A 25,689-nucleotide genomic window follows, 5' to 3' on the forward strand; every position below is an offset into this window, starting at 1 on the left:
TCTGGTCACTAGGGTCCAAATTACCATAGTAACCATGCACTGATTTTAAATAAGAGACTGAAATAGGAAGAGGGCCTGAATAAAAAGATAAATAATAAAAAGTAGCAATACTAGTGTAGTAGCCTTGCAGAGTATTTGTTTATTTTAGATGGGGTCAGTGACTCCTATTTGAAAAAAGAAAAATGAAAAAAAAGGTAAAAGAAAAATGCAAATAATTTAAAACCTATATAAAAATAAATAATGAAAACCAATTGAAAAGTTGCTTAAAATGGCCATTCTTTAACATACTAAAAGGTATCTTAAAGGTGAACGACCTTTCAACAGCTTCCATTGTGACATAATAGTAGTCTGACATTACAGTGATGTCATAATGCTGAGTTTGTTTACACAGCTGGTCAGTAACAGATCACGATGATGTCATAATGGGTGCTGAGGTTGCTGACACAGCTTGTCAGTTATAAATCATTTGTACTTTAGCTGTGATACTGCAAGGTGCAATATGTCTTGTGGGTAAGTCAAAGATGTGAGGTCTAATAAATCGGTTTCTTGCTTTCAGGGGCGCTGCACCAAGGCGACAGCACCCCAATAGTTGCCAGGGGGCAGTAAAGCTACACCTGGTAACATTAAGAGCAGAATTTCTGGTTTTTAACTTGGAAATTCGTCTCTTCTATTGCAAAGAGTGGAATTGCGCTCTCTATATTAGTGTCCTAGTGCCCCTGCTTTCTTTGTTTTGTAGGGAAATTACCTTGTGATGCCTTCACATTGTAAAAATAGTTTTATTTATCACTGTAACTTTAATATTCTGGTTTTTATGACCTTGATGAATGAGCGAAACATGGGTTAACATAGTGCTTTATTTAATATATATTATTATTAACATGTATTTATATAGCGCCAACATATTGCGTAGCACTGTGTATATATATATATATATATATATATATATAGATATAATAAAACTTTTTTAAAATCTATATAAGACCTGAGAGTGCGGATCCAATTTGCTGGTTATTTATTCAAATATTGATACTGCACCCAAGCAATTTATACTTATATACGTGATTGCTGGCTTTCCCGTGGACTATATATATATATATATATATATATATATATATATATATATATATATATATATATATATATATATCATAATATAAACAACATACAGCACAATTGAATAATGTACCCTTATTAAAAAATAGAAGAATATTATGTCACTGAGGAGCTCTGTGATCATTCAGTGATTTTAACCAGATCATGAAACTCCAAGGTGACTTCTAACATTATACTAATAATATCACATGTGAAATATATGACGTAACTAAGCATCAATTATAAGGGACATCTGTGAGCACTATTTATAAGGATAACATTTGCAGGATATATTGTCTAAATATTATTATCTGTCTTGTCATTTCAGTATTTTCAGCTACTTTCGATTTATTTTCAACTTTTTCAACATGTTTCAATATTCCAAAAAATCAAAACAAAATTCTCGAGAGCGCGACATAGAAAGAAATGTAATATTTGAAGAGAATGAAGAGGAGCAGACGGTGGAGAAGAAAATCTCCTATAAACGTGCCAGCTTGATGATCGCATTCTATGGCTACCTATACTTTGTGTCCTTCTTGGACCAGTTTATGTATCTGGGTAAGCAGTTCAACCAAGTTACTACTCAGTGTGTGTGATGTGACTGTATTAGGACAAATCTTTTGACTTATTCCTCACTGTCCAGTTACTGTAGCTATGCTTGCTGGATTTTGTTCCCCCTCTATAAAATATAAGGATATAATTTGCCCTCAATAGCCCCATAATCACTGTGTATTGAAGTCAATAGGCGAAAAATAGTTTTTTGACACACAACTTTTATTTCTCACTCCAAATGCATTAAAGTCAATGGGCGTTTTTTTCTTGCAGTGACTTTTTTGCCCAAATGCATTAAAGTCAATGTTTTTTTTTTCTTGCTGCAACTTTTTTTGTTGAAAATTTGCAGAAGGCGAATGTCCCATAAGACAATGCCCCATAAGACAATGTTATAAGGATGACAATTCCCCAGGGTAGCAAAAGGCTGCCTGCAGGAAGACTTATTTGCTCCCCTGGAGGACAATTTTATAAACAAACTTCCCATGTTCTTAGCATTAATACTTAATACAGGAGAGCACCATAACACTATCTACACTAGAGAAATGGCCCTTCTGGGGTTTTGGGTGGGAGAACAGGTAATGGGGATGCTACTTAATGTGTGGTCCTGAGCATCTGTATTAAAAAAAAATTCTTTTTGTCTCATTTTATAGCTATTCTCCCAATTATAAAAGAAGAATATCAGGCCGCGGAAGTGACACATCCATTATTAATTTTAGGTATGACAAATCTTTTCGTTTTATTCTGTATGTCTGTCTATAAGGCCACTCTCTGTGTTTTCTTTTTCACTCAGCATATGAAATAAAAGGCATTTTTGCCCAGGTAACCAGTAAAAGCTTATTTTTGATTGGTTTCTATAGGCCATTATAACTGTAACCAGCTTCAAACTGGGGGTCCAGGGCTTCCGGTTTCCTACAGACCCAGTCCAACCCTGATTGTAGGAAACTTTGCGCTTATATTACATAACCCCCATAATATCTTAATGTAAAACTTTTTTGGGGGGGGGCAGCTGTTATTTAACCCATATTTATGCATCTTTCAACTCTGCCAGCCTACTGTTACATGTGAGTCAGTCTCTCTGTCACTCTCTTCTCTCATAATTTTTTTTTCTCCCAACAGCGTTTCTATGCCTTCAAGTGATCCTTTCGCCGTTTCTAACCTGTTACACATCTTACTATAATCATAAGATGGTAATGTGCGTTGGACTATTCTTCTATTCCTTTTTGTCCTTCGGATGCACATTTATTCCCCAGCAGGTAACTATGTTCTTATTTGCTATTTATTCAACCTACTTTGCCTTCTGTAAATTTTACAAATGTTTTCTCCCCTTTTTAACGTTATTTTGACAAATCCTCCCCTTACCACCGGCTTCAGCTTATTTAGTTATTACTTTATTATTATTTATTGAGTACAAATGCACTTTATCCGCAATTAAGTTTTTGGATAAAAAACATAAGGTCTGCTGCCTTAACCATGGGGTAGTCAGAAGCTCCCCTGACTGAGCCATTCAGGAGCAGAGTTAGCTGATGTAAAGTTAAGGTTTAGATAGAATTGACCCCACTTGACTTATTTGCATAAGTCTGAATCTTGTTATTCAGTGTGACTCTTAATAAAGTGCTCAATTTGTTTTTTATCTTTCCCAACTCTAGGGTTTCTGGCTCTTTATACTTGCACGACTATTTGTGGCTGCAATGGCAGAAAGCTGCTTAGCCACGGTTCCTTTAGTGATTGCTGATCTTTTCCATCCTGAGAAGAGGACACGCGTGCTAGGTTTATATACCTGCAGTAAAGCATTTTGCTGGTAAGTACTAGATCATACCGGATATTAGGTATTTATATGTTGCAAACTCATTTTACCACTGAATTCCTAAAGTCTCCTCTCATGAATGCATGTGAGGCCTTTACCTAATCCACTGATTTAAATAATTACAATATACATTGATGCTTATGCCTTTATCATTTGCTGTCTTTCTATTACAGTATGTTCGCTTGCATCTTTGGAACAACAATACTTAATTTGGCATCTCAACACTGGCGTTATGCACTATGGGTAAGTAAAACAAAAAAGTCGCATTTGTGGGTCTCAGAGAGTCAAATATTCAAACTAATGAAAACTTTTAACTATAGTTTAATATGATATAGTAGGAATATTATATAATGGGTTCAGTTTTGTAGTATATTGAAATATATGATATAAAAATCACAGTTCATACCACAACAATAAAGTTTATTTAACTACTAACAAAATAGAAACATGGCACCCATTAAGGACTGTCTTATTTAATGGCAGTACTTAGTTAAATATAAACTGAGAAAGTAATGCTACAACCATCTATATGGTATGACCCAGGGATAATTCTGTTATTCTAGTGGCTGAAATGGATTGTGAGTGTTTAATAACGAGTATATTCATTCTATTACAGACAACTCCAGTACTTGGCTTGTTTGGTCTGGTGCTGGCCATAATAATCATGAAGGAACCTGAAGGCATGGATGAAGAGGAAGATGTCAATCTTAAATTAGACTCTTCCTGCTTTTCTGACCTAAAGAAATTGCTGACAAAGTAAGTCTCTCTTATTGGTCCTTTAATGTGAGGTAAATAACCCAAGAACGGTAAAAAAAAACCTGTCGGTCACTAACTTGAACTCTCCTCTTTCAGTTGTACCTATCTCGCCTTCACAGCTGGCGTTTTATGCTATGCTTTTGTATATGGTGCAAACTTTTTATGGGTCAGCAAATTATTAAACGAAACCCGGACAGAGTTAGATATCAAGACACATTGTTTGACCACAGACTGCCACTATGACGACAAGTAAGTTCTGCTCTTATTAAGTAAAGTTAGATGTTTTATTGTGTATCCCATTACCTACAGTGAACTATTTCCAACTCTTGTACAGACATACAGACTATGCAGCAACACTGAGGCCCCTTACGGCCTCGGGGAAGTTGCCTATCAGGTGTCTAGTAAAGGAGCCCTGTGTAAATATGTCACTGCCACTGGTTCATTTTTTTCCTTTATACCAGAAAACGTGGAGATTTGTCTTAGATTATTGACCAATAACTTGTAAAGTTGCAAAGCATTATGATATATGTCTAAGATCTCCCACTCATGTAAGATACCTGTATCAGTAGTACTATTCAGATTTTCTAAACAGGCAAAATAACTTAGTAATGACCAGTGAGTTAGGCCAGGGTTGAGACAAGTAGTGATGGGTGAATGTGACCCGTTTCACTTTGCCAAAAGTTTGCCGAAATACATTGAAGTCTATGGACAACAAATAATTGGTTCTTGCTGATTTGCCAAAAATCTGCTCTGGTTTATGTTCTTATATGCAATTTGTTTTCCTAGCGTGTTCTATGGAGTCATCAATTGTGCAATGAATCTAATTGGCCTTATTATTGGCATGGAATTAAGCAAGCGTTACAAGAAGAGTCATCCGTATACAGATCCAGTATTGTGTGGAATAGGGCTCATGATCTGTGCCCCCATCTTAACGCTCTTTATAGTCTTCCAAGGGATCAACTTTATTGTTGCCTATGTGAGTATTATCAGTTTGTTCTATGTGGCTATAGAATTAGGGGAACTAATATATAATAATGAACATGAATATTCTGCCATTTACAAGAAATTAGCTTATATTAATTGTCAATTTTTCTTACTCTTCTATTTTTCCAGGTTTTCATTGCCATCGCTGGAGTATTTCAAGCTATATGCCTAGTCCCGATACTTAACATGAAACTGGTAGCGTAAACTTTACTTTACTATATTTTACTGTATTTCTATTTTGCTGTACTATATTTTAGCTCCAAACTATTTATCCCCGTCATTCTTTTCTTGTTCCTTATTTCCAATAGAAATGAATTAATGGCTCTGTAGCTCCTGTAATGTGTTTTTTTGGCCTTTAAGTGCTTCTGAAAATAATCAATGGTAGATGATCCTAACCCTTTGTCTTCTCTCTCCAGGACTTAGTGGATCCAAAACTACATAAGACAGCCAATGTTATGGAGCTGTTCTTAACTAAGCTGATAGGAAGTATCGGGCCTTCAGTATTTATTATAAAGGTAAGTAGCGTCTCTTATCCTTTCTATTATTGGGTCTAGTGAATAGGACAATTTTAAATTCTGTTGTTAGATTTAGTCTTAGCCAATTAATTAGAATTACCAGCAGTTTCTTTGCTTAAATACTGTTCACACCTAATCTGCAGTGAAATCTTATTTCTGCCAGGTCTCTGAAGCATTAATGAAGATCATTCCTAATGGCACTAAGCTGACGAGTATGCAGTTTGCTATGACAATTATACCAGTAATGGCACTGATCGGAGCAGTATTTTTCTTTATTACTGTATATCGCCTGAAGAAGAAAAAGAAGAAGGCAGAGATGCTATCAGCTATCATCATCCAGAAATAACCAGGTACTTTGGGGTGTTGTAGAATAGAGGGGTGCTGTTAGGAGTTCTGGTTAATTCATATTATTTATTAATTCATATTATTTTGATTTCTGCATGGCAGGGCCCATGTAATAAAATAAATGTACTATGTGTCTGTTTATTTTGATGTCAAAGTAAACCAAATTTCATTCTCCCTGCAGGCATTCTGAACAGAGCACCCAAGGCTGTAACACAGAAATTCAATCGCCACTTGCCGAAGCAATCAAAACCTCTCTATAATTCGTCAGTCTATTGTTTACACAGAGACCTTGATTTTAGTATTTGTTTTCTGTTTTCTATTTTGTACATTTTATTATTTTTATGCATACAATTATATATAAATAAAAATATATTTTTGCATACATTTTTGGTTATGTGTTATCTGTATACTTTTATTATATATAGATATATAGATATATATATATATATATATATATATACACATTCCAAGGCTACTGCACATGCTTGCCGATAAGTTATATACCCTGGTGCTCCCAGAATTTCAGTATACAGGTAAGCAGATGCTGGTGCATTCAAAAAAAATAACCTTTATTCAATCGACATTTCGATCCTCTGCTGGGACCTTTCTCAAGATAAAAACAACAATAGTTTACAGACATTTAAGCACTCACCCCCCCAGTGAAACACTCCCACAATCCGCCCCTCACTTTCCTCATAGGGCATTATGGGTATCAAAGGCAAACTTTAAAAGTGTGTAGAAAAAACCCTAAGACAAAAAAGAGAAAGAAGGAAAGAAAAATGTATAAAAAACATTTTTGCACTTGTTGCATTGTATAAAATGTTGATAAATATACATCATTAAAAAACATGACTTCATCTAGGTTCTAAAAATGGCACAAAGGAACAATATTCATTTAACCCTTGTGGAGCTACCATGTCCAAAAATCTGATCCAGTAAGTTTCCCTCTGCATTAATAAGTGGTCCCAGTCCCCGCCTCTCTTTGGTTTAGGTACCATATCAATTCCCATGAATTTAAAAGTAGGCAACCTGTGTCCCATTGCTAGGAAATGTTTTGCCAGGGGAATGTCCGATCTATGATTGCCCATTCGTTCACATATTGTGGTTTGGGCTTTACCTACATACATCAAACCACGTGGACATATAATCATATAAACAGCATGTGTGGATGTACATGTGATACGTTGTTTGATTGTAATGCTTCTACCTGAGTGGGGATGATAAAAGGTGGTGCCTGTTATCATGTTGCAACACGTAGTACACCCAGCACATTTAAAGCACCCTTTCTTTAGGGCCCATAGGGATCCCTTCCCAGTCTGATAGCATTGTACGGCATCAGTCTTCATCAGTAAATCTTTTAGGTTCTTACCCCATCTGTATCCCCAAGTGGGCTTAGATTTAATTGTTTTCGAGTTTTGTCACTTTCAATAATGCTCCAATGTTGGTTTACAATTTTTTTCACCTGTATCGTATTTTGTAGAGATCACAAATTTGTTCTCATCAATCGGCTGTCCCTCCTGACCCTCTACATATGCCCGTGCTTTAATGAGATGCATCCAATTGACTGTGTTTATAACCTCTCCCCCCAAAACGTTTACCCATGTCCACTAGTTGTTCTTCACAGATATCATGATCTGAATTATTTCTCATGGTTCTTAAAAATTGAGAATATGGCAAAGACTTCTTAATACTTGGAGGGTGGAAACTGTAAGGGGCAAATTCATCAAGGGTCGAATTTCGAGGGGTTAAATCCCTCGAAATTCGACTGGGGAATACAATCGAATAGACAATACGGGCGAATTTACGCGCTGGCGAATAGTCGAATTGGCGACTATTCGCCAGGCGAATAGGCGCTCGATCGCATCTTCGCTCAAAGGATTTCATTCGATCGAATGCCTTTTTATTCGATCAAAAACTTGGAAAACAAGCCTATGGGACTTTCCCATAGGCTTTTAAAGCAATTCGGTAGGTTTTAGGTGGCGAAGTAGGCAGTCGAAGTATTTTTAAAAGAGACAGTACTTCGACTATCGAATGGGCGAATAGTCGCAGCGTTTTTGCGCTCGATCCAGTACTTCGACTATCGAATGGCGAATAGTCGCAGCGTTTTTGCGCTCGATCTATTCGAATCATTGTACTCAAGCAAATTTACGCCAATTCGATAGTCGAGGAGCACAAAAATTCGAAGTTTTTTTACTTCGAATCCTTCACTCGAAGTTAGTGAATCGGCCCACTAAAGTGCAATAAATTATTGCGATCCGTGTCTTTACGGAAAAGCTTAAAGCCCAAACCATTTTCTCTTTTATACACCCCTTCATCCAGAAAGTGAGTCCTCTCTCTGTCTGCAGATAATGTGAAGCGGACTGGGGTATCTAGCCCATTTAACTCAGTTGCCATTTGATTTAAAGACTCTAGATCCCCCTTACACACAACAAATACATCATCGATGTAGCATAAGTATATTGCCAGACAATCACCATATTTGGGAATAATATGCATCTGTTCATAATGTGCCATATAGCAATTAGCATACGCAGGAGCCATAGGGGCTCCCGTTGATGTTCCGCTCCTCTGTAAGAAAAACTGGTTTTCAAAGTGAAAATAATTACGTTAAACACATTTGTAGCAATTCACAGAAAAATTCAATGGGGGGACCGTTATAGGAACTTTAATTTTGTAAAGCCCACCGCACTGATTCCACTCCCTCTTGGTGTGGAATTATTGTATACAGGCTACATACATCCATGCTTGCCAGGATCCAATCACTTTCTAGGATAACCACCCCGGAAATGTGTTGTAAAAAATGGCCGGTGTCTTTTAAAAAAATATGATAAAGATTTGACTGTTTGCTGTAAATGATGATCCAAAAATAGACCTACCGGGTGTAATAAACTGCCCCTTGATCATACGATGGGCCAACCCGGTGGATTAATTACATTCTTATGGACCTTGGGGCAGCAATACAAAACAGGACAAATGGGGTATTGTTGCACCAAAAACAATTTCTCATTAGGTGTAATATATCCCTGTGAGAGTGCCCTATCCATAATTGATACTACTTCCTTCTTATATCCCTCCACTGGATCATTTTTTAATTTCTCATAAGTATTTGTATCTTGGAACTGCCTAATCACTTCTGATCGATAATCACAATAATCCATTATAACAATACCCCCTCCCTTATCCGCTGGTTTCAAAATAATGGAACAATCATCATTTAATGTTTTCAACGCATGTCTTTCTTCTTTCGTTAAATTAGGATGGACTTTCATTTTATACTCTGGTATTTTACTGATATCATGTGTCACAGTCTGTAGAAATGTTTTAATGCTACTGTTATTAGATGTTGGGTCAAAGTTTCTTTTGAGTTTCCATCCTGAACCACTATCCTCTTGTGTGTTGCCTCCACATTTATCTATTAGTCTTAGTTTCCTACCCAGCTTAAAACAATCAATATCCCATGAAAAGCTGTTAAACGGCACAGTTGGTACAAATGAAGTCCCTTTGGAAAGTAATGAAAACTCACTCGCCGTTAGAGTGTGATGGGAGGGATTGTATAAGATATTCATTTGGAGAACACAGGAGGTCCTCCTCGTCTGCCTCTTTCCCCTCCGCGTCCGTTTCTTCCTCCTTGCCCTTGTGGGCTGCTCCTGTATCCGGATTTCTGTAGGAAGTGGGTTGGAGTCTTTAATCGATGTTTACTAGATCTGATGGTGTTAGTTGTTGAAGAAGTGGAACAAGAATTTACTAAAATACACAAAGAAATGGCTGCATTACAAACAAGATATCAAACATTGCTGAGCGATGCTACTTCAACAGATTATATTAATAAATTGAAAGAGAATGTGGAAACATATAAGCATGAACTGCTGGATTCAAAAGACAGAGTGCCCAAGATGGAGAAGGATTATGCGTAGCACTCAGTGTATCAATGGCTAACCGGTGCTAGGACCCAGGAACTGCGTAGTGACAAAATCCGGTGCCAATTCAAATCACGCAAGATCTTTGAACTGACGATCCGTTATTGCATTTGGAGTGAGAAAAACACTTGAGTAAAACTGCCATTGTCTCCCAATGCATTGTGTGTCAAAAAAAATGTAGTGAAAAAATACCCATGAATCTGATGTGTTTTGTGTATTTTTTAGCCATTTCAAAAATATTCTGGTGTAGCTCATCACTAGTTAAAAGTGCTCTGAGCAGTTTTACACATTTATATTTCCTTTAATGTGGGGGGATATTTATATGTCCGAAAATAGGTAACTGTATTCAGGCAGAGTTGCGATGGTACAATGGAACCGTTCTTGTGAGGCGGCTGAACCTCTACCTTTTGAGCACCAGGTATATTTACCATTTCATTTGGATTTACAGAAAGTCTGTATATCAGAGATCAGTTTGGGAGGAATACAAGCTAAAATAATGAGATTTGTTCTGGCCAAACATGGCACCAAGTTTAATGGAAATGCTTCATATGCATATATACAGGAACCATGTACAAACCTCTTCCATTACGTGTAAAAGTTATGCTACTTTGCTTTCTCAAGGTTATGTTTTATGTAAAACAAACGGTAAATTTAGGACTAGGGGTTCTAATGCATTATGACAACATTTGCAGAATATTTTAAAATAGCGTTCTATTAAGCAACCCAAAGTAACTCACCGAAACATAAGCAGCTATGAGAAATCCCAGATAGGGTAGCAATCCGCAGCACGACAGGGATTTTGTTCCATTTCCCACTAATATTAGAATGGTAAATATCTATGTAGTAATATTCAGTATACATGACTACAGCACCTACAAATCATAAAATTAAATATATGAGTGCTTAGTTATTGTAACGCTAACTTGGCTAAGCAGACCAAAAAGGGGTTAGTGTCCAGCTAGTGCTTAGAATGTAATTCTCCTACCGCACACCTGTAGTTCACCAATCCTGCAAGCTGGTGGTGCGTTCCTTCCGTTGACCCGGCCGGGTCCCTTAGCAACCAACGTGTAAAAGAAACGGATCCGCACACACACCAATTAGTGCAGTCGGGGATTATCCCCTTTTATTCAGCCACCAAACATCAAATGTTTGGTGGCTGAATAAAAGGGGATAATCCCCGACTGCACTAATCGGTGTGTGTGCGGATCCGTTTCTTTTACACGTTGGCAGCTAGTGCTTAGAGCATGGGTTACATGTGACTCAAACACCCCAGGCTAGGGCCTTCGCTAAGTGGAAGTTTCACAGTGTAGTGTAGTGCAACTACAACAGACTACTGTGCAATAAAAATAAGAATAATAGGAACCAGGAGGTTCTTGCAGTATAACAATAACTTTTATTTGTCCAAGACAAATGATCCACAGGTTTTACTTACAGTGGTACAGAGGCATTGGCAGCATATATATAGGCACACCTGCTCACACCCCGCTACAGAGGTAGGTGCAGAATATACAGGCACACCTGCTCACACCCCGCTACAGAGGTAGGTGCAGAATATACAGGCACACCTGCTCACACAGGGCTCCCAAGTAGATGCCGGGGACTTTCCTCCAGAGACAGCACAGTGGAACTCCCTGAAGATATAGCGTCCCCCTGGATAGAGGCCCCTCATGATCTCAGCACCTTGACCTGGATATTCACACTGGGGATCAGGGAACTCACTAGACCTAATCCCTATTAGTCGGTGTCCCTATACTACAGGCCAGTCTTGCCTGGGGGAAGAGCTACCTCCTTGTTATCCCTCCTAGGTGGAGCCAAGCTGCTCTTGCGACTTGACCTCTTACTCTCCTAGAGAGACTATTACAGATATATCCCTGTTACTTACTAGCCTCATTCACTGGGTCCCTGTTCCCCGACTTATCTCTCTAGAGGTACTGGTCCCTCTAGAGCACATGGCTCCACTGGGCATTGCTGGTCCCAGGCCCCCCCTGGGTACGCCCAACTAGATCAGCAGCCAAAGAGCCAAGACTCACCCATCTCTCTCACTATACCAAGTGTGACAGGGTGTGGTCACAGTGCCTCCTGGCCAATAGCACAACTATGCAAATCACATCTAGCAACATGGGCATCTGCCCAGCAACTAGGGAAATGAGGACGTGTAGGGAATTAAAGCCATGGGGGACACATTAACCCTGTGGGTCCCTACATAATGACATAATGTTATAGGAAGCTGCCGCAAGGATTAAGCCTTATAAAGTATTATTTTAGTTTCCAAAAATGATTGAATTTCATAAATTTGAATATATATATATATATATATATAGATATAGATATTGGCCATGGCAACTCAATCGCCCGTGGAGATTATGTTTATTCTGCGATTTGAGAATTGCAAAAAAAAATTTAGATTTTTTTTTTAAATCTGAGTTTTTCAAACAGAAATTTTCAAGATTTATCGGTCAAAAAATGTATGAAAATTCTAAAGAAGCCAATAGAAAGTGTATTTTCAGCATTTAAAGGGGTGGTCCACTTTTAATTTAACTTTAGTTATAGTTTAGTTATGTTATGTTATAGCATGGCCAATTCTAAGCAACTTTTCAATCTTCATTATTTATTTTATATAGTTTTTTTAATTATTTGCCTTCTTCTGACTCCTAACTTTCAAATTGGAGTCACTGACCCCATCTAAAAACAAATACTCTGTAAAGCTGCAAATATATTTTTATTGCCACTTTTTATTACACATCTTTCTATTCAGGCCTCTCATATTCATATTCCAGTCTCTTATTCAAATCAATGCATGGTTGCTACAGGAATTTGGACCCTAGCAACTAGACTGCTGAAACTGGAGAGCTGTTTAATTAAAAAGCTCATTATCACAAAAAGCACAAATGATACAAAATGAAAACCAATTGCAAATTGTCTAAAAGTTAATGTAAAGGTGAACAACCCTTTGAGCTATTTTATTTTTTGAGTTTTTTCAACTATCAAATTATATATATATATAATTTTATTTGGTGACTTGATACGATAAGGATCAGAAAAAAAACACATATTTGAAAATGAATAAATCAGAAAGCAAATATTGCACTTAATTATAAGGCCAAGAATTTCATGAATCCCTTAGATCTACTTTTTATATTCTTGTAGATTTCTGTTAATGTTTTTTTATTGGATTACACGTTTCATACCCTTCAGCACTTAAGTGCCAGAGGGTACGAAACGCGTAAGGTGGGCCATGTGGGGTCAGTATGTACCGAAAGCTTTTTTAATGTGAACATTAATAAATTATTTATTTTTACTATAAGAAGCCTTGGGACATATATCTTTTGATATAATTTTTTGCATTATATGCAACCTTGGCAGGTCTGAGATCCTGGATTTTCAGATTCATACTTTTCCATCCTCGGTGTTTAATAAATTCTGAAAAATTTGTGATTTAAATCACGAAATTCCCAATTTATCCATTGGTTTAATATACTATTTAGCATGTCAATAATCTATTAGAAAGTAACTATTTAGTATGTAAGCCTTTGTGTTAAACAAACACAACAGATTATAGATAGATGATATATTGTCATGAACGCCGCCTGGAGCAGTTCCAGGAGCTCCGGGCGGCGCGTCTATTCCTTCCGGCGTCGCTCCCAAAATGGCGGGGCCCATGGCCGCCACGTGGGTAGTGGCACTGGCGCAAACACGCCAGCGCATCGACGCCAATGACGTCACTATGGCGCCAAATTTGAACTTAAAAGCGCAACCCAGACGACAGAATGGCGCCCAAGTATAGGAAACATTTCCTGAGTGTATCCTGGGTTCCCTGTGAGCTGCTATTGTTTAAATCTTGTTCCTGATTGTTATCCTGACCCTTTGCCTGGACTTTGGACTTTGCTGTTATCTGCCTGCCCGTGAACTCTTGCCTGGATTCTGACTACTCCTTTGATTAACCCTTTGGACACTGCGACCTTGCTCCCTCAAGAGGGCTTCCTCCTCGATCCTGACTACCTCCCTGGAGGGAGCTCCCGGCTCCCTGACATTATACTTGGGCCATGGATCCTACTGAGGAAGCTACGCCTGATGTCGGACGAGCGCTCTGCGGACTGGCATCCCGCATGGAGGAATATGAAGCCCAGCAGTAACGCATAGGGCAGGCACTCGATACCCTTCTCTCTCGTGTGCATCCAGCGCCCCCTGCTTCCCAAGCTGCTGTAAACCCTCCCATGGCGGTCATCTCGTCTACCACAGGTTTCTCGTCTGGTGAGCCTCGTATTCCGCCTCCTCCTCGCTTCAGTGGGGACCCCCAGGCCTGCAGAGGTTTCGCTACACAATGCCAGATCCAGTTCGAGTTTCAACCCTCGCACATCCCTAATGAACGTTCCAAGGTGGGGTATGTGATGTCTCGTTTGGTGGGCAAACCGCTTGAGTGGGCAACATCTCTTTGGGAGAAGAATTCTCCACTGACTTTTGATGCCAAGGCTTTTCTTCAAGCATTTCGTACTGTGTTTGATGCCCCGGGTCGGGTCACTAATGCCTCTTCTCGTCTTCTGCAACTCCGTCAGGGAAACCGCAGTGTCAGTGACTATGCTATTGACTTTAGAACTTTGATGGCTGAGACTTCCTGGAATGACGATGCCTATAAGGCCGTATTCTATCAAGGTCTGTCTATTCGAATTAAAGATGATCTTGTCTCCAGGGAATTCCCTGACCTGCTGGAAGATCTAATTGCTCTATCCATTAAGGTGGACACTCGTCTCAGAGAGCATCAAGTAGAGAAGGAGCGTAGTAAAAGATTTCAACCCTTGTTGGCACCCCGCTTCCGAAGACCTCTCTCGCATATTCCAGCTACTCAAGCTTCTACTTCTCCTCCGGAGGAACCTATGCAAGTTGGAAGAGCTTGTCTCTCCGAACAAGAAAGGCTCCGTAGACGGATGGCTGGCCTATGTCTGTATTGTGGCGGACAGTCTCACTTTGCGAGCTCTTGTCCGGTGAAGCCCACGAGTTCTGTTCCCCGAGGTACATCTAGGGTAACTCATGTAGGGGGCACTACTCCGAAGTCTCAAGAGAACACTCACAGGTTTCTCCTTCCTTTACAGATTCGTCTGGCCACTAAGACCATTGTCAGCTCAGCTTTCATTGACTCTGGAGCTGCTGGGAACTTCATGGACGCTCTTTTTGCCAAATATATGGAAGTTCCCTTATTCCCATTGTCCACTCCTCTTCGTGTCACTGCCATTGACGACAGACCCCTGGAGGCTGAGTTCGTTTCTATGACGACTGGGGAATTGCCTTTGCAGGTTGGGACTCTGCATAAAGAAATATTATCGTTCCTAATTATTTCCTGCCCATCCGTTCCAGTTGTTTTGCGTCTCCCTTGGCTGCGCCTGCATAATCCCACCATTGATTGGTCCGCAGGGCAGATTTACCGTTGGAGCCCATTTTGCCAGCAGCACTGTCTTCCTGCTGAACCCCTCCAGAGGGTGAATATCTCTATGTCTGATCTGAAGACTCTACCCTCCTTCTACAAGGAATTCTCCGATGTATTCTGTAAGAAGTCTGCAGAATTCCTTCCTCCACATCGACAATACGATTGTCCTGTCGATCTTCTGCCTGGAACCATGCTCCCTACAGGTCGTGCTTATCCTCTCTCTCCATCAGAGACCGCTGCCATGAAGCAATATATCCAAGAGAATCTCCAGCGGGGGTTCATTCGCCCTTCTACTTCTCCTGCCGAGGCTGGATTCTTCTTCGTGGAGAAGAAGGATGGAGGCCTACGTCCTTGTATCGACTACCGGGGTCTTAATAAAATCACCGTTTCACCGTTGCTGAACTCTTTGAAAGGGGCTAAAAATCTTCACTAAGTTGGATCTCTGTGGGGCGTATAACCTTTTCCGCATCCGAGAAGGTGACGAATGGAAGACAGCATATTTAACACTCGTGATGGGCACGTTTTCCCTGTTCACCAACACTGTTCTTTTTTTTTCACCACAATGCTTCCACTCTGACGCTAACTGATGGTATCTCTGCCACAAGATAAATATTATCATAAAGAAGGACAATATTACTTCATCCATTATTGCTGCTTAAAATAAAATGTCTGTAAAGGAGACCTAAAGCTTAACTAAATAAGTAGCTAGAAATATTGTACATTATGTTAAGGCAACCACAGTCCTTGCGTCTCCAAAGATGCCCCAGTAGCTCCCCATCTTCTTTTCTGCTGATTCACTGCACATGCTCTGTGCTGCTGTCACTTACTGAGCTTAGGGACCCTCTCACAATATAAGGCTACTACATGGCAGCACAGAAACAAGTGCAATTAGCATCAGAATTTAACAATCAGTCCTGGATCATTGTTGCTATTGAGAAGCTGAAACTTTAGGCTGGTGCAATTAGTTCAGTATATAAAACTTTGTATTTTTAGCCAAATTCATTTTTAGGGTTTAGTTCTCCTTTAAACAATGGGGAAACCTCCTTCGTTCTCTTTTGCTTCTAACAGGTAATGCAAATGCAGTGCTGCTTATACCCAGGTGTTTCTAACTCCCTTTTAAGATGTGACACATTCAGGATACATTTAAAAAATCATCTGAATTTCAACCAGTAATTTTGCATTTTAATATGTGAGCAAAATCAACAAAATTGATTTCTGGATTCAGATTTTAGTCATCAAGAGCATTAAGAGACCACCTCCGATTCATTTATACCATGCAATAAGCAACAAATAAGGAAACAAAGCCTATTTGCAATAGATTCTTTAAAATAAGTAATAATTCAGGTGTCTTTTTCAGTGTACCTTTGTGAATGTAGACACTCGGAAGAAAATCTCTCTCTTGTATTTTGCTGCACTGACTGGTACCTTTAAAAGCTTCTCCTTCCTCCTGGTCCATTCCTCCCAGTGTGTGATGATGTGGCCCCACAGTTCCCAGCTATCCTGGTCCAGAGGTGATGGCCCCGGGAGGTGACGGAGCTTCTGCAGGACCCTGTGACACTGCGCAGAGACTTGGAATCTGCTTCTAGAAGCCTGCAAACAGACATGGGATGAGTGAGACGGTGATCACAACTATACATGATCTACAACATCACTGGGAAAGCCATTCAGTGAAAAAATACCATAATTATATAATATTGGCTCTGGCAATAAATTTAGTTCACTTGAAGGAGTCCATACACATGTTGGACAACATTGCTGGATAACTGGAGAACAGAGGACATCTTCCATCACTCACGGACATAAGATCCACAAAATGTGTCCATAGAGTACAATTCTTACCATATATAAACAGCATCCTGCAAGTCCACAATTACCCACCACAATCACAAACATACTGTCAGTGTATGTTCCCCTGGCAGGGCCAGACTGGCAATCTGTGGATTTTGGCAAATGCCAGGGGGCCGCTGTAAGATGCCACAAACAGTCACTATTTACTGGGCTGGTGGGAGGCTATTTGGGCTTCTGGGTACCTGAAATTCCAGGGCCTATTTTGAAAACCAGTATTTTGAATCCCAGTGTAAAAGGCCCCTGCCCTGCAGTTTGCTCAGCAGCTCTAATTCATCAGGACTCAGAGTCTGAGGGAGATATACTCACTGCTACTGACAAAGAGGATTCGTCTGGACTGAGGGATAGGCTTGCTTTGTCTGAGAGGAGCCAGAGTGCTCAAAGAGGGAGAGAGAAGGAATGCTGAAAAGGAAGCAAAAAGGAGCGGACTCGATAGGGCAACTTATACCCAGTGGTGCTGAATGGGAGTACAGATAGAAGCAATCCTTGGGTGTAGGGATTATTAGAAAAAAAGAAGAAATAGGTCTGGTAATTCTGCTATATCCATATACTGCTACATATCTATTGCAACTCCTCAGTCTGGTAATTCTGCTATATCCATACTTGTATCTGTTTAACCCCCAATAACTTTTGTCTGTTAGGCCTATTCTGTTTTAGTTCTTTGATAAATATCTCAAGCACATATCTGTGTCCACTCCTCAGTGAACAAGAGATATTTTTTTAGCCCCAAACCTGGTTCTGGTGTCTGTAAAACTCTGCCCTTTGCTAGCTGTTTAATTGATTAATTAGGCTCTGGTTTTCCCAATCAGCTACATATAAATTCAGACCCAGTATAGGAGATGGCACTAGTGCTAACATTTGCTAAGTGCTAATATTTCACAAGTACTTAGAAATTAAAGTTATACAAGGCAGTTTGACAAGGGAAAAGGAACCGGACTATCTTCTATCAACTTTGAACCAGCTGGGATAAGAAGAACACAGATGTGTTTGTACCTGCCAGTTTGTAACTTCTTACTCCAAACATGCTTTATTCTGCATTTCTCCTCCTTTCACTCTCATGCTTCATAAAACATTTTTCACTACCTCCCCCATCAAATCTCAGTTCTATACAAATCTCAGCCTCTCTACTCTCCTCTCCTTCCCTCTCCACACATGAAGTTTATAAAGTACTCTGTTTAGCTATTCCACAAAACTCCTCTTTTTCATAGCAACAAATCCTGCTTTCACATAGTCTATCTTTCCTTTCTATTGCTGGCAGCTGGGGACATTCCCCCAAACCCTGGCACTTACCCCATCCCAGTTATATCACGGCCACAAGCTCCTTCTCTTCGGTGCAAATTCAAACAGTACAGAACTCTTACTCCTATACTCAAAAAAACCCACTTCATCTTTCCTGTGCTCTCTGGAATGCCAGATCTATTTGCAACAAGCTCACCGCTATACATCCCATCCATCATATTAGGTGACTTTAATATACCTGTTAACAACATTAACAACTCATCTGTCTCAAAACTTCTCTCACTAACCTCCTCCCTAGGCTGATTTTTGTGCTCAGACTCCCCCTCTCACTCCAATGGTAATGCTCTGAATCTCATATTTACCAGACTCTGTTCAACCACAAATTTTACTAACTCACCATTTCCCCTTTCTGATCACAATATGCTCACATTTCAACTCTCACTAACTCCCTCCTCACCCCCTGCTATTCCCCAAACATGTACTTACCGTGACGTACTTACCGTAGATGTGTCACATCTCTCATCTTCCTTTGACTCTCTTCACTCTAATATCTCAGCCATCTCTTGTCCTAATGTGGCTACCTCTGTCTACTATAGTACTCTCATTACTGCCCTTAATGAGCTTGCTCCTATAAAAAACAAACGTCCTAGACCCAAACCACTTCCACCTTGGCATACTGCTCATACAAAAGCGCTCCAAAGACACTCACGTGCACTTGAGCGTCGCTGGCTCAAATCCCGTTCAGAATCAGACTGATGGAGCTGCAAATCTGACCAGCCTCTTCCAAGCCAAACAAACATACTTTACTTCACTCATTAACTCCCTTTCTAAAAAAACAGCACAACTTTTCCCACTCCCTCCGTGCACATCTGTCTCTGCTCAAGATATTGCTGAGCACTTCAAAAACAAAATTAACACTATCAAAAGGGACATTACACTACTCAACCCCCTAGAGTTCCACCACCCTCCCTCCACACTCCCCAGTCTCTCCTGTGCTCCTTCACCCCTGTCACTGACGAGGAAGTCTCAAAGCTTTTGGCCTCTTCTCACCTTACCACCTGCCCGCTTGATCCAATTCCCTCAAAACTTCTCCGCAATACCAATCCTTGTCTAATCAAAGCCTTTAGTAACCTATTTAATCTTTCGCTCTCAACTGGACTGTTTCCTTCTCAACTAAAATATGCTCTTATAACCCCCATTCTGAAAAAATCCTCTCTTGATCCCTCCAATCTTGACAACCTCCGACCTATCTCTCTGCTACCTTTCATCTCTAAATTACTTAAGCGCCTAGTCTACAACTGACTAACCTCATTCCTCTCTGACAATAACCTGCTGGACCCCTGGTTTTAAGCCACAACACTCCACGGAAACTGCCCTGACTCGACTAACTAATAACCTTTTAACCGCTAAAGCCAACAATCATTTCTCACAACTAATACTGCTTGATCTCTCAGCCGCATTTGACACTGTAGATCACCCTCTCCTCCTCCAGTCCCTCCATTCGCTTGGCCTTCGTGACACAGCCCTGTCCTAGTTCTCTTCTTACATCACCAATCGTTCCTTCAGTGTCTCCTACAACGGAGTAGCATCTTCTCCCCTACCTCTTTCTGTTGGAGTTCCTCAAGGCTGTCCTGGGACCATTACTATTCTCCCTCTATACTTCCTCCCTCAGCAAATTAATCATCTCATATGGTTTCCACTACCACCTCTATGCTAAAGATACTCAGATCTATCTTTCTCTCCTGATCTCAACCCAGAACTCCTAACTCACGTCTCCTCCTGCCTGTCCGCTATCTCTACCTGGATGTCGCAACGCTACCTTCAATTAAACCTCTCTAAAACTGAAATGGTTCTCTTTCCTCCAACTAACATGAGTAACATCCCGGAAGTATCCATCATAGTTAACAATTCCACTATCACCCCCTCTCCCCAGGCCCGATGCCTTGGGGTTATCCTAGATTGTGCCCTGTCCTTCACTCCTCATATCCAGTCACTTATTAAATCATGTCACTTCCACCTAAGGAACATATCCAAAATACGATCATTTATCACCCAAGATGCTGCCAAAATTCTTATTCACTCTCTCGTCATATCACGTTTAGACTACTGTAATTCTCTTTTAATTGGTCTTCCCCTCCAGAGACTGTCACCTCTCCAGTCCATAATGAACACTGCTGCGAGGCTCATACACCTCAGTAACCGCACCTCCTCTGCCACGCCATTCTGTAAATCTCTGCACTGGCTTCCGTTACCTTTCAGAATCAAATTCAAATTAATGACACTAACTTTCAAAGCACTTCATAACTCTGCCCCACCCTACATCACTGAACTCATCTCTATATACTCACCCAAGTGCTTACTACGCTCCTCTACTGACCTGCTACTCAACTCTTCTCTCATTACCTCCTCACATGCTCACATTCAAGACTTTGCAAGGGCTGCACCCCTCCTCTGGAACTCTCTCCCACGATCTGTCTGACTTTCTCCCAACCTTTCTGCTTTCAAGAAATCTCTTAAAACGCACTTCTTTTGAGAAGCCTACCCTCACTCTGCTTAACTACCAAACGCAACACCACATACAGTATCACATTTCTCACCCACTTAATTCGATCTTGCCCACTCCCACACCATGTGTTTTACTCCCTTCCCTTTAGACTGTATGCCTATGCATAGGGTCTTCCTCACCTTTCTGTACCCGATTTAGTTGTATAATCATGTTAATAATAATAAAGGGAAAGGTGAAGATGGTGAGAAGAAGAACCAGAAAGTAACAAGAAGGAAAAAGACATGAGTAGAATGGCAGCGAGAGTGGAGCAAAGTGAAGATGGAGAGGGCGGGGGGGGGGTTTCAGCTCAGGCAGTGTTTGCAAATAATACTTAAATAATAATTAGCAGTATCACATTTGGATTAAATGATAGTTACTAATCCCAACTAACACTTATCATTTTATGTCATTATTCCAAAAAACCTTTCCTGAAAGAAACTACTAGAAGCATTATAGCATGAACTACGTATGCAAATATGACAAATATTAAAATCACAGTTACACTGGAGTCCCACATAATCAGTCACCTGTATGTTTATAGGGTTAATTCTTTTTTAGTATGTTCCAGAATGGCCAGTTCTAAGCAACTTTCCCTTCTATCTTTCCAGCTTTCAAATGGGGGGTCACTGACCCTGGCAGCCAACACACTATTGCCCGGTTAGGCTACAATTTTTCTTTCTATTCTTACTAATACTAATCTTATCTTACTAATAGTTTGGAAAGTGAGCCCCCGGTCTAAGGTTTTCTGGTGGTCCCTGGCATCCCAGTCCTACACTGTAAGCTGATTAGGTGTCATAGCCGTGCTAGTTCAGGTGTCTAAAAGCTCTGCTCACTGGCAAGTGCAGCATAGTTTCTAATTCGGATTAAATTTAAACAAAAAATAAAGCGGCCGAATGGACAGATTGCCAGTCTGGCCTTGGGCTAAAGTGACCGCTGAGCTGCCCTCTCTGGAGACTAGAACTAAATGTAGCACCCTGTCACCTTTGCAAGGAATTTGCTAAACTTATTAAATATATATCCCCAGTCACTAGACAAGACCCAGTCAGATTCAGCAAATGCAGGACAAGAGGCCAATAATACAAACTAATGATTTATCATGTGTGACAGGGACAAAATGTAGGAGACAATTAAAATAATTACTGCCCCTAAAGTCTCACTCTTCATGGCAACCTACTCTGGTGCCCATGGGAGCTTTAGAGGCAAATAAGAGCAAGAAGTAAGAGCAAGGGATTTATGTAAAGGTGGAGCAAACACACAAGCAGTGATTCTGAGTTGAACCTTACCTGTTTTTTCCAAAAGCACGCAGTTGTATTTACTATAAATTCCATTAGACTGAAGGGTAATTTTATTTTTATTACTTTCTGTTGAGAAATCGGTGACAGTGAATTTCTCAAAGGGCGGGATAAGCACTTCTGTCTCGCTGTCGAAGAACGAGAATTCGCTAATTGTGACCCCGTAGCCGGTAGTGATGGTAAAGAAGGTGTCATTTCCAAACTTCAAAGTTTTGTTTTCATCTGTTGATGAAGATGTGAACTGGCCAAAACGGACCCTGGCTCAGTGATGAATCGCACCCCATTTACTCCTCTGTAGACTGAGTAATCCTGTGGTGTTGACTCACGCAGCAGCTGAAGGACCCTGGCTAGATAATAGTGTAAAGCCTTGAAATGGAAATTATTCAGATAGAAATCTCTGGACTGCCCAGCCTGGCGCACGGCTGCATTGAAGGAACGGTAAATGTCTGGATTGTCATTGGTATAGGCAAGTATTGATATTGCATACTCATCCTTAAATCCAGGGGGAATCTCAGTGTCTCCCTTTCTATTTTGCCATTCATCAGTGGCGTCCTCCCAGGCTATAGCAAACTCCTCGTTTGAGGTCTGCTCATCATGAAGGATTCCGGGGATCTTGCTATCCATGGCCTCAGTGCACTCTAGGTACCGATCATCATAGGAAGAGGCTGCCATGTCCAACACAATCTCCTGTGATGCATCCCTCCTGAACCTCTTGTCCCCCTGTACAGAGACACAATATAATCACTGGGCTATTTCTACTGAACATCATCCCACCCAAGTCACCCCCAAACACAGTGTCAATGTGAAGCTCTTCAACATTAGAAGGGTAGGGTTTATAATTTACTGTAAATCTGCTTCTTCTTCGTGCGATTAATCTTCCCGCACTGCCTTCCCACCGACTAGAATGTAAATCACCGGCGGGGTGGCACTCAGAATACTTCATTTTCCCAAAGTCCACAAAAGTTGCCTCACGAGGAAAATTCGCAAAGCCGAATCGATCTGAGCGCCATCCCGCCGGAGATTTACATTCTAGCCGGCTGGAAGGCAGTACGATTAGTTGCCCGAAGAAGAAGCGGTTTGTCGCTTGCGACTAATCTCCCCAAACAGCAGAGTGTGCCCTGGCCCTAAATGTGCTCCATTGTGTTCCTCCATTATTCCCACTCTATATTCTATGCTGCACTCTACTCTCTTCCCTTTTAATATCTTTATGCCCATGCTGTAATGTGAAAGGCCATGGAAGGGTTAACTGGCACCACTCAAGGTATTTTAAAGTGATCTTTCTGGTAAACAGTAAATCAACATACTGTATGTAACACAAATCTGTTAGAGAGATATGTAAAGGTGTCATATGTTTTGTTGCTCCACTTTAGGGTTGTGGCACATGGAAAGATTAGCCACCTACGACTTTTAAAACCAAGTTTTTTCGGCTGCAAGTCGGTCCTCTTTCTGCAAGTGAAGATTTCAGGCAACTTTGGCTTCCAAGCAATTTACATTCCACAGTGCAACACACTAATTTCTCCATCCACACAGTCTATCTGTATAAAAGAAATGCTTCCAAAATAAAATTTTTCTTCTTTCCTCAGTGTATTGTCATCAGCGTGACTTCCTCAGTGTGTCTTCATATGCAAATAATAAGTGAATGTTTAGACGCTGGGGTGAAATTGCCACCCTCATCATAAAAATGTACATACTGTTGTTTGTGGCTACTAATCTCTATGGTGTGTTTTGCTATCATATATTTCAATACCTCTGAATGGGTTTGCTACTTCTAATAAATCGCTCAAAAAAAGATCTCTGTGTGTTTTGGGCAACAGGCAATTTCAAGTAGCATTGTGTATGAAGTAGCTGGCTGTCAACAAAACTCGCTTTTAAAAATCGCAGGTGTGCCACAAATCTTAGCCTTGGCAGTTAACAGACTGATAAGAAAACCATGGTATTTGGTGGAGCACAAGCTTACAGGGGGACTTAATGTGACCATACATGGTCAGATTAGTTCATTTGGTGAGGTTGCCAAATTAGCAGATTTGGCCTAAATTTCGACCATTCACTTTCTAACACAAACGAGGCTGATGCAATTGTGGCCCTAGGGCTGTGAATCATTTGATGGAGACTTGGCAGATAAGGACCTCTGGGTCGGATAGGATTTACAAATCTGGTCAATCCATTACATAGTAAAATCAGGTTGAAAAAAGGCAATGTCCATCAAGTTCAGCCCTTCCAAATGAAAACCCAGCATCCATACACACACCCTCCATACTTTTTACACATAAATTATATATAAACGTATCTATACTAACTATAGAGTTTAGTATCACAATAGCCTTTGATATTATGTCTGTCCAAGAAATCATCCAAGTCATTCTTATAGTCATTAAAGGGGACCTGTCACCCAGACACAAAAATCTATATAATAAAAATCCTTTTCAAATTAAACATGAATTCCAATTTCTATTTTTTATTAAAGCATTCATAGCTGTTGTAAGCTCATTTAAAAATCTCAGCTGTCAATCAAATATTGTCTGCCCCTCCTCTATGCCTTAGGGCTTAGGCAATTACTTTCACTTTCCATTCAGCACTTCCTAGATGTCACTGCTCTCCCCACATTCTCCCATTCTTTTCACCATATAATTGTGTAACCAGGGCATGGGGATGGACATCGGGTCCCCCATTCTGGTGCAAAAACAAGATTCTGAGATGATACAAGGCTATCCTTCAAAAAACAGTGTCCACAAAATGGCTGCTGCCTACTTGCTATCATTTTGAATTCCCAGACTGAAGGAAACAAGATTCAAATAATTTATATAGTGTAATTAAAGTTAATTTTGCTTGACTAATATGATAAAATAGGATAATTAACTGAATCAGCATCACAACATCACCCGGCAGTGCATTCCACAACCTCACTGTGATGAACCCCCTACTCTGTTCCTTTAAATGAATAAAGTTCTTTTCTTCATCTGAAGGGGGATCCTGGTGCAGTGATTCTCTTCATGGGTCACATTTACTATGTTTATCTACTATGTTGCTGTAAAGAGTTTTGGGCATTATATTATTGGCATAATCCATATATTCATGGGAGTGATAGAGTGATTCCCCCAGGCATGTGTGTGTGTGAGAGTTACCTGATGCCAGGCTAATGGTATTGGTAACCTGATTGGGATCCCAATTCCTTTGGAGAATGTGCCCAGTTTTTCACATTTCCTAAGGGGACAAGAACGTTTGTACAGGTAACATACTGCTTTTTTATTTACTGTTTGAAACTGTTCATCTTAAATAAGCCTTTATTGTAACATCTTTGTGTATGTATGCAGTGTTCTCTTTTTATGTAAATATAAAATGTAACAAGTCCTTTGTGCTCTAAATAAACCCATACCCTAATAGTGG

General features: G+C 40.2%; 1 protein-coding gene and 1 pseudogene across 1 annotated transcript; one reads left to right on the forward strand and one right to left on the reverse strand.

The window, feature by feature from the left end:
• The first annotated feature begins 3,723 nt into the window (after nucleotides 1-3,723).
• Nucleotides 3,724-6,108, forward strand: LOC108711642 (protein spinster homolog 1-like). Its single transcript, XM_041587108.1, has 4 exons — nucleotides 3,724-4,453; nucleotides 4,991-5,383; nucleotides 5,605-5,703; nucleotides 5,867-6,108. Exons 2-4 carry the CDS (start codon nucleotides 5,375-5,377, stop codon nucleotides 6,047-6,049), a joined length of 291 nt encoding a protein of 96 aa, XP_041443042.1. The 5' UTR covers nucleotides 3,724-4,453; nucleotides 4,991-5,374; the 3' UTR covers nucleotides 6,050-6,108.
• A 492-nt stretch (nucleotides 6,109-6,600) lies between these two features.
• On the reverse strand, nucleotides 6,601-23,078 carry LOC108711643 (annotated as a pseudogene).
• Between the last annotated feature and the right edge of the window lie 2,611 nt (nucleotides 23,079-25,689).

This window comes from Xenopus laevis, chromosome 3L, assembly GCF_017654675.1.
Source record: "Xenopus laevis strain J_2021 chromosome 3L, Xenopus_laevis_v10.1, whole genome shotgun sequence".
NCBI lineage: Eukaryota > Metazoa > Chordata > Amphibia > Anura > Pipidae > Xenopus > Xenopus laevis.

What these genes read in the sequence shown, in the direction of transcription:
- LOC108711642 (XM_041587108.1), top strand. An exon ending in CTTCAGTATTTATTATAAAG is followed by an intron (nt 5,704 to 5,866) that starts GTAAGTAGCGTC and finishes TATTTCTGCCAG; the next exon opens with GTCTCTGAAGCATTAATGAA.